General features: G+C 48.6%; 1 protein-coding gene across 1 annotated transcript; it reads left to right on the top strand.

Moving 5' to 3' along the window:
- The first annotated feature begins 3,565 nt into the window (after positions 1-3,565).
- Positions 3,566-4,498, top strand: LOC103300901 (olfactory receptor 10H1). Its single transcript, XM_008157832.2, has one exon. The coding sequence runs from the start codon at positions 3,566-3,568 to the stop codon at positions 4,496-4,498; it is 933 nt and encodes a 310-aa protein (XP_008156054.2).
- The last annotated feature ends 5,901 nt before the right edge of the window (positions 4,499-10,399 follow it).

The following is a 10,399-nucleotide window of genomic DNA, read 5'->3' as shown; positions in this document are numbered from 1 at the left end:
GCTCTCTAACCCCCCTCCCCTACCATTTTTCTCTGGATCTATTCTTGTTCATCAAATTATGTTGATCATTATATCCCACATATGAGTGAGATCATGTGATATTTATCTTTCTCCGACTGGCTTATTGACACATGATCAGTAACTAACGCCCCCAGTTCACCTTCAGGTTCACTCTTGCCGCTGCACATCCTATGAGTCCTGACAAACGCACAGTCATGTGTCCCCCAGGACAGTGTCACACAGAACAGTTTCACACCCTAACAAAGGCCCCGAGTTCCACTGCCCATCCCCTCCCCTCTCCCCCTGAGCCCTGCAGCCACTGATCGTTTTACTGTCTCCACAGTTTGACCTTTTCCAGAACGAACGAGCAGCTCTCTTAGCTGCGTTCTGCATCCCCATCAGCTCACCAGGCGGCACATGCAGTTCTGGGCCTCCTCCCGGGGGGTGGCCGGCTCTTGTCCTCTCACAGTTCCCCCCGCCCTTTCTTTCCTCACGGATGGGGTTTGGGGGATCTTAATTGAGGAGGAGGGAGTGTGTGCATGGTGAAGCCGACTCGTCCCTGGTCCTGGAAGTGGCCGCTGACACGAGCAGCCATCAGTCAGGGTGAGTGTAAAGAGAATTAGGAAGCGATAGGCTTTAGGGTCAATTAGATGTAGGTTCAGACCTGGAGCTGTGGTCCCCGCGCAAGGGAGGTGTCTTCTGTGGGATTCGGCGGCCACGGCTGTAACCAGGGGTCACGGCCCGTGCTCCATCACGTCGCGGTAAACATGTAATAAGAAATGCATGAGCACAGGTGCCTGGTCCGTAGTATTACCGAGCGAGGGGTCGCTGCCTGAAGCACACGGAAGCCAATACGATGGCCCTGGCTTGGAGAAAAGAAAGCGCTTTCATTTGTGAGTTCAGCCGGCCAGGCTCAAACCTGTCTCCCTGATCCAGCGTGCGGGGCAAGATTCAAGGGGTTTCAGCACCAGATCTTCCTGGACAACGGACCCCTCACCTCTGAAAGGGTTTGGGGGGTCAGGTTCCGGTCACATCCGGTCCTTTGTTTCTGTGGGGCGAGCAGTTAAGTGCTCACAAGTGTTACTCGTGAGTGGTGTTCACACGTGTTGCTCCCACACTTTGGTTCTGGGTCTTGTTAGAAGCCGGATAGGACAAGTTCGAGCTGGTTCTGCGGTCGCAATAGGACACATCAAAATCCAGGGCCAGAGACAGTTGCGTCTCCAACAGGACTCATTATGATGAGGGTCATGACAGGTAGGAGCAAGGATTTTTACACTCACTCAGGGATTGTTGTTTTGGAAGCACCCAGGAATGAGGGACCAAATCTGCTTTGTGAAGAGAGTATTCAGGAGGGCTGCACAGAGGAGGTGACATTTAAGCTGAATCTCAAAAAATAAACAGGAATTTGCAGGTGGAGACGGGAAGGAACTGGGCTATGGGCAGAGGGAGCCTGCCAAAGGATTGCACCTGCTCTCTCTAGATCCTGTCAACTCGGGAGACTTTGCCCCCCACGGGGACATTGGCAATGTCTGGAGACATTTTTGGTTGTCATGACTGAGCAGGGGCTACTGGCATCCAGCTGGTAGAAGCCAGGGATGCTGCTAATCACCTTACAGTGCATGGGATCCTCACACACAACCGCCCCCCCCCGCCCCCGCCAAAACACTTCATAGCAAAGAATGATGTGGCCCCAAGTGCCAAGAGTTCCACAGGTGAGAAACCTCATCTAGACATTGGAGAGCATGGAGGCTTGTGAGCACAGCCCAACGACCCTGGTCTCGCCCATTGGAGACTCTTGTTTCCAAGTCACTGACTTTGACTCATCCCTGTAAGATCTCAGAGTGACAGGACTGAGCAGGGCTGTTGGGGCCACTGTTCTGGGGACCCTAGAGGCAGGCGCTGACCCAGAAGTAGAGAAAGGATGCAAGTGATTCCAGGAGAGGGAATCCAAGAAATTCTGGAAACCAGTGATGTTTGGCGAATGCAGCCTCCAGCCACCAAAGTGTCTGGTCCCTCCTTCGTGTCTCGGTATCAACCTCTCAGGGCTTGATCAAGGATCTAAGTCCACGAAAGAGGCATTTACTGTCTTCTTTTTCCTATTTTTAAAGTTGTGGTGAAATACACATAAGAGAAAATTACCATTTCAGCCATTTTATAGTACAATTCGGTGGCAATAAATACATTCATGATGATGTGCAACCACCACCTATGTCTAGTTCCAGAACTTTTTGCCACCCCAAAAGGAAACACCATACCCACTGGCAGTCCCTCCGCATTCTCCCATCCCCCCAGCCCCTGGCAATCACTGATGTGCTTTAAGCTGCTACATGAGTGTTCACAGCAGCACTATTCACAATAGTGAAGAAGTGGAAACAGCCCAGATATCCATCCACTGGTGAATGGACAAACAAAATGTGGTCCATCCACACTATGCAATATTGTTTGGCCATGGAAAGGAATGAAGCACTGACACACGCTTCAACATGGATGCACCTTAAAAACATGCTGAGTGAGAGAAGCCAGACCCCAAAAGGCCCATATCGTGTGATCCCATTTACGTGAAATGGCTAGAACAGGCAAATCCATAGAGGCAGAAAGGAGATGAGTGGTTTACTGCCTTTCAAAAACTTTACATGGTCTAATAAAATAAGATCATTTAACAATAGGTAAGTTCTTCATAAAGAAACACTGATCTCATTAAATCGGTGTTATTTACTGAGCGTAGACTAATGTACCTTTGCTCACCTAGTGCACTGTTTTAATTATCATAGGTAGCGCCGACTGTGTGCCAGGTCACATTGCAAGGATAGCTCATTTACTTCTCACGAAGGCCGTTTGAGGTAGATACGGGCAAATGGATGTACCGAGAGGTGAAGAAACTCTCTCAGGTTTATACAAGAGGCAGAGCAGGGATTCTAACTCATGTTGGCCGACTCCCACGTCCCTTTGTCTAATGGCTAATTGCATTGCCTCAGAACGTCCTGACACGGCTCATGGGAGCTGGAGAAAACCAGAACATTATTCCCACACAGTCCCCTGCCTCTGATTTCCGACGTGGATACCTCCAGAGAAAGAATCTGATTGATTCATATTAAGTTGGAGATGCGCACTGGTCCAAGGAGTTGTCCTTATGGGGTAGGGACGGCTCACGGTATCTGAAGCTGTGAGAAGAACAGGGATTTATCGGGAGCGGGCAGGAGGGCAGAGCAGAAATGGCTGCTCTGAAGGAACATGTTCATTTTAGGAGGAAACCTAGAGGCATAGTCCTTGGAGACAGCCAGCCATGGGTTCAAGTCTTGTCTCTGCCATTTTAACAGCTTCGCCTCAAAAAATTAGACTCTGCACCCCAATATTCCCAATGAGTACGTTCTAGATACCTAAAGTGGTGGTCATAAAGACAGCACCTTCCTCACCAGGATGAGTAGAGGATTGAATCCTAGGCTGCACAGAGTGAGGACCCATTCAATGCCACTGTCATTGATCAGAGCAGCCCCTGAAGCTGATGACCTTTCTCCAGCCAGGAGCTGACCTCTCCCTGTCACACCTCCCCCCAGGCACAGCCTCCATGCCCGGAGCCAACCTCTCAACGGTGTCTGAATTCATCCTCATCGGCTTCTCCACCTTCCCCCACCTTCAGCTGATGTTCTTCCTGCTGTTCCTGCTGATGTACCTGTTCACGCTGCTGGGGAACCTGCTCATCATGGCCACCATCTGGGGCGAGCGCAGCCTCCACACGCCCATGTACCTCTTCCTGTGCGCCCTCTCCACCTCCGAGATCCTCTACACCTTCGCCATCGTCCCGCGCATGCTGGCCGACCTGCTCTCCACCCACCGCTCCATCGCCTTCGTGGCCTGTGCCAGCCAGATGTTCTTCTCCTTCACGTTTGGCTTCACCCACTCCTTCCTGCTCACGGTCATGGGCTATGACCGCTACGTGGCCATCTGCCACCCGCTGCGCTACAACGTGCTCATGAGTCCCCGTGGCTGTGCCTGCCTGGTGGCCTGGTCCTGGGCTGGTGGCTCCGTCATGGGGCTGGTGGTGACAATGGCAATTTTCCACCTCACTTTCTGTGGGCCCAATGAGGTCCACCATTTTGCTTGTCATGTGCCTCCACTGTTGAAGTTGGCCTGCGGAAATAACGTGCCAGGTGTGGCCCTGGGCGTGGGCCTGGTGTGCATCACGGCCCTGCTGGGCTGCTGCCTCCTCATCCTCCTCTCCTACGCCTCCATCATAGCCACCATCCTGAGGATCCCCTCCGCTGAGGGCCGGCACAAGGCCTTCTCCACGTGCGCGTCCCACCTCACTGTGGTGGTCGTGCACTATGGCTTCGCCTCTGTGGTCTACCTCAAGTCCAAGGGTCCCCAGTCTCTGGAAGGAGACACCCTGATGGGCGTCACCTACACAGTGCTCACGCCCTTCCTCAGCCCCATTATCTTCAGCCTCAGGAACAAGGAGCTGAAGAGCGCCATGAAGAGGACCTTCTTCCCTAAGTTCTAACCAGAAAAAAATGCGACAACCTGGGAGGAATTCCTTGGAACAGGTGAGTTGGGTTACCTATGCTACCATCAGAAATGGCACCCCGTATACACGTAATAACCGATATTTGTCTGATGCTTAAGCTTTGCAAAGACGCTTGCAGGCAACATTCAAATGGTTACGTAGCATCAAGGATGTATTCAGGGTGGAAGTATGTATGAGATGAGAACAGAGAAAAGCAGATTCAATGATTTCAATTGGTTGCAGGATGCTTTGTCAGGTAGCATTGAACCTGGAATCTGTTCTTTGTCTGCCAGAAGCCAGGGTGGTCTAATTACTCCCACTTCCATCAACCTATATGGCAAGGAAAAATGGAGTCTGTCAGACCCCCACCCTCCACTAGGTAGCAACAGGTGGCTACAACATTGGTATGGTAAGACTGCAAAAGTCTAAGCCAGATTCTAGCAGCGGAGACCAAAGCACCCTAAATTTCAGCATTGCACAGACCCGTGCAGTAGCCGTTAGAAACAGTAATAAGCAGACTTACAGAAAAAGTCAAGAAAACCTCTGCATGTTAAGTGTGAAGCTTGAGCAGCTGCAGAGAAACAGAAAAGTCTCTACACTTAGTTCAAGGGGCCAAGCTCCACCATGAGAAATCGCCTGCTGTGTTAGAGGGTGATGTGGTTCAGGGCCAGGGGGGTGGGGGATGGGGAGGGTACTCTTTGTTGAGCCACATAATGAGTGCAGAGCCCAGGATAAAGGTGTACCCATGGTCACACCGGCGTAATGCGACCTACCCACGGGTATGAGGGGGGAATTTCAGATCGACTGTACTACACAGTATTTATAATTTGTTGAAAATGTGTGTATTCAAGAGAATGACACATACATGTATGATATCATTTATATGTGGAACATAAAAAAGCCTTACTTGTAAAAAACAAACAAACAGAGTAAAATGGTGGGCTGACAGATGTGGGAAATGGGGAGACGTTTAAGGGTACACATTTGTAACCAGCATGTGAATAAGTCCTGCAGGTCTGATGCACAATATAGTGATCATTAGCAATACCATATTATGAACTTCAAAGTTGCTAAGAGACTAGACGTTAATTGTTCCCACCACAAAAAAAGAAATTATAACGATGTGACTGTTTGGTTTGGTCAAACAATTGAGTCGATACCCCTCCCCTGGGAGCTGGCCTTTAGGCCACTTCACAACAGACATTCCTTTTGCTTAGACCACACATTCCTTCTGCTTAGACCACATTCCACTTGCTAAGACCATTACCTCTCCCCTCCCCTCTGGATCTTCCCAGGATCTGGACTGTCCAGAAAATTCTCCTCCCAGAAAAAGCCTGCCTAGAGTCCTTTAAAATCTCTGACTCCCCGTCCCTGGATGCTGGCGTTATTTTGGGGCTCAGCCCATCTGGTCTCCGGATGACCTAATAAATTTATAGTCCCTCACCACGTTGGCCTCGTGCGTTCTTCCTTCGGCGACCCTAACAGTGACGTGATAAAGGTGTTTATGCTATAGTGATAATCATATTGCAATATATAAATGTATCAAACCAACACATTGTATACCTTAAACTTATACGATGTTATATGCCAACTATAATATCAATTAAAAAAAATAAGGTTTCCTTGAAAACTTAAGTTGTTTCTTAATATAAGTTTATACATTTATTTTAAAATAACAATTTATAATAATACGTAATGGACACAAGTTTATGGTGATACTGTTGTACATAACAAAATATAATTTAAATGCCCAAGCAATAAATTGGTCAAAGTAGCCACAGTTAGAAAAAAGGAAATATGTGCATTCCTGTTTAAGTTGAAAAGTCAACTATTCATCATTTGTCCTAAAGCTGAATTCTTTCTCTAGAACGTGAAAACATCCCGTGTTAACATGAAGGGGGAGGATTTGGAAAACAATTTCAGTGAAAACTGGGGAGCCCCAAGCATCTTCCTTTGTAGAATATACAGCATGTTTCCCATTAACACTGCACGTACGGGGTCTCATTACGGCCTCGCAATGGAGGGTCAGGGCAGACAAACTCGCATCCACGTAATTTGAGAGAGGAAAACCTGGAGCTCAAAACCGTTGCGTGACTCATCCAAGATCCCACTTTGTAGGGCCAGGTTTCCAATGTAAATCTTTTCTGATTCCAGTACTTCACACCGTGTCTTCCTACAGCGGGGTCTGTGGGTCCGCTGTCCCTCTTCAAATTAAACACTCCAGGATCCCAAGAGCTTTTAATCCCCAGGCTGTTGAAGCCGTAGTTAGGATAATATTATAATTTCATGTTTTGCTTGGTGAGCTTAGGACCGGCGGGAGAGGAGGGAGTTGAGGAAATGACCAATTGGACCCACCTACTTGGATGTTTTCATCTTGTATCCGTGCAACAGAAGTGGGACCTCATGAAGAGGGCTGTGGTTCAGCAGGGGGCGCCACAGCGAGAAGCACTCCTTCGCCTGAGCTTCCTCACTCTCTCCCTCCTCCCAGAACCTCCTGCTCCAGGAATAGCCTGCTCTCTATGGTCCTAGGACTCAACACCATCCCACAGCAGATGCAAAGGAGACCTTGCTCTCTCAAAAGATAGAGAGATGCTCTGGGGGAGGGGAGGGGAGTAAGGGAAGGGGGGGGGGGGCGGTGTCAATTGGGGAAGGAAGGGGACATGTGTAATACGTTCAACAATAAAGATAAATTTTTTAAAGAGAGAGAGAGAGAGATGCTCTGAATTGCAGATAGGGATAGGAAGTGGTTAAATGATGAAACAAAGTGGCCTTGGTTAAATCACATTCATCTTTTAGCTTCAGTTTCCCATCATGAAAATGGGTTAAATAATATTGTCTCCACTTCTTTTTTTTTTTAAAAAAAAATGTATTTTATTGATTTTTTACAGAGAAGAAGGGAGAGGGATAGAGAGTTAGAAACATCAATGGGACAGAAACATCGATCAGCTGCCTCCTGCACACTCACTACTGGGGATGTGCCCACACCCAAGGTACATGCCCTTGACCGGAATCGAACCTGGGACCCTTGAGTCCTCAGGCCGACGCTCCATCCACTGAGCCACACCGGTTAGGGTGTGTCTCCACTTCTAGGACAGTTCTGAGAGTTAAATAGCATCCTCTCTGCAGGGCAATGGACAGTGGCTGGCACACAGTGAGCACTCGATCAGTGCCAGCTTTTTCTCGATCTATTTAATATTTGTGGGCCTCTGTGTCTCAAATCCTGTGCCGGTTCTGGGTACAGGGATGGGCTTGCTGCTAGTCCCTGTCTTTGAAAGTTTCCATGGTGCTGGGTGGAACGATACACACAAATATCAGTGCTCTCAAGATGGGGACACATGAAAAGGCATGACTGCTGTAGCTTGGGGTGCACCGGCCAGGCCTTCCTTCATTCCTATATTCCAGGGGTTCTCACCAGTGCTCCCCCTGCCCAGAGCACACTTGGAAGTTCCTGAAGACATTTTTGTTTCTGTTCGAACTGCAGGAGAGAGAAATGTGCTATAATATCTAGTGGGTCAAGGCCAGAGATGTTGCTCAGCATCTTAGAGTGTACAGAACAGACTGTACCACAAAGAAGGAGCCAGCCCCAAATATCAACGGTTCAGAAATGACACCGTATTCACTCAGGAAACATTTATGGAGCACCTACTCTGCACCAGGCACTTTTATAGACACCACTGGCGGGATACCATGTTGAACTAATTAGACATGACCACTGACCTCAGTGGTTGCATTTGAGAGGGCAAGATGTGGCTATTAAACCACTAATCACGCTAATGAATATGTGATAAATTGTGATAAAAGCTGTGAAGAAAAGAAAGGAGTTGCTACTAGGGCTGATAGTAGAGATGGTGGCTCAGTATGGGGAAATCGGGGAAGGCTTTCCTGAGCAGGTGCTATCTAAGGTCGGACCTAAGGATGGGTAGGAGCAGGTGTTCCAGGTAGAAGCAGCAGCAGGTACAAAGTTCCTGAGGTCCACGCGTGCCTGGTTTATTGCAGGAACAGCCAGGGAACCACTGGGGCTGGAGAGCTGAGAGGGCTGGGGCATAGAGTTGAAGATGAAGCACGAAGGGACCACACTAGGGGTTGTACTGTATTTCCAAGGCTATAAGCAGAGGGGTGACCTTTTATATTTTCCCTTCACAGAGGTCCCTCTGGCTGTCGAACAGAGGCAGCTGGTCTGGGGACAGAGGAGGGCGGGGGTGAAACATCCTTGAGGAGGGGACCGGACTTTCATCCACAAGCAAGGGGGTAGGGTCAACATTTCGGGAAGAGCAGAACGGGAGAGGTGAAGGCGGCAACTGCATCTCTCAAGCTGGCCCTTGCCTCCAACAATTCACACCGGAACACTGGGGGAGAGGGGTCTATAATTAGCACAGGTGGGGCCCCTGAAGTCTGGAGATCTCCCCATCAACAGCCATGCTCTGTTCTCCAGGTCCTTTAATCACCTCTCTGGGCTCTGGCCCTGCCTTGGGGAAACCAAAGAATGTGGCACAGAGGGGACCATTAGGCAAGAATGACAAACAGCTAGGCGGGGGTGGGGGGGTGGGGGGGGGTTGTTTCAGAAAGTGGAAGCTAAATAATGGAGGGGAAGGAGGATAGGGTCTCTGGGGGTTGGTGAGGTCCTGGCGGACACTAGTGGGCAGAGGGGTTGGGCTGTGGTGTGGAGGGTCAATAACCCCCAAACCCTGGCTGTTTGCACCGACCTTTTGGCATTTATTCCTATTTTCCATCACGAGGTAAGTTAAGGATGGCTTCAATTATTGGTCCTTTGAGAGAAAAGAAATGCAAGGTTTTTTGAGAGGGGTGGGTGTCTGGAGGAATCTGGGGTCAGGCAATGAGGCATTCACCTTGACTACCAAATTTAAGGGGCCATCAAAAAAATGTAGGGATCAAGATAAGTCACATGTAATGAAATATTTTTAAAAATAAAAGTGAATGCAAAATTTTCCTGATGAATAACATATCAACATTTGAAATAAAGACAGGATACAATACTGCACTTTTCACAGCCCTGCCTCACTCCGTGGGGCCCAGAATCTGCCACTTACAGAAACAACACATATTCACTAAATTGAACCTTTTAGGTTGTTTTTCCATTTACAAAACATCTGATACCAACTAAAGGAGTAAAAATAACGTTTATTTAAACTTCAGAAGGCATTGACATTGGTCAACCAAACGAGAACACGTTGTTTTTCTCTCTGATGACTACGGGGAACCACAATCAGATATAATCCAGAAGCCGCCTTTGCCGTCAGTTCTTTCAAATTCACACAGTATGCATTCTTACCTGTTGTCCAGGACAACCAGTATATTTCAAGATGTTTCCAGATCTGTGATTAGCTAAAGAGCATGGGAAACCAGGGAAGGCTTTCCTGAGGAGGTGCCATATAAGGTCAGACCTCGGGACGTGTAGGAGGAAGGAAAGGTTGCTCTGGGTCGAAGCAGCAGCATGTGCCAAGCTCCTGAGGTCAGAGTGCGTTTGGTTTATTGCAGGAACAGCCAGGGAGCTAGTGGGGGGCTGGAGAGGGCTGGGGGATAGAGTTGGAGATGAAGTGCTATGTCAACCACACCGCAGTTTGTACTGTGGCCTACGGCTATCAGCGGAGGGGTGATCTTTCAGCTTGCTGGCCACTTAAACATCCCTCATACGTGACAACTCAAGAGAGACAACAGTCTTATCATCTGGGACTCCTTCACAATTTATAGGGGAGGCAAAGAATGTTCCCAGATTCTTCTAACTAGATCTTCACAATATAACCCAGGAACCTGGCTTTAAAAGGAGTCACACTTTTCTTTAGGGCAAATAGCTTCATGTTTGAATATGACACTTCCATATCAGTGCATCTACAGCCTGAGACCCTACAGCCAGTTTTGTCGAGCTTACGACATGTCTCC

Source organism: Eptesicus fuscus, chromosome 6 (assembly GCF_027574615.1).
Source record: "Eptesicus fuscus isolate TK198812 chromosome 6, DD_ASM_mEF_20220401, whole genome shotgun sequence".
NCBI lineage: Eukaryota > Metazoa > Chordata > Mammalia > Chiroptera > Vespertilionidae > Eptesicus > Eptesicus fuscus.
This window is presented reverse-complemented; position numbering and strand designations above follow the sequence as displayed.

Bases quoted from the DNA above. Each gene is read 5' to 3' on its own strand.
- LOC103300901 (XM_008157832.2), top strand. From the start codon at position 3,566: ATGCCCGGAGCCAACCTCTCAACGGTGTCTGAATTCATCCTCATCGGC.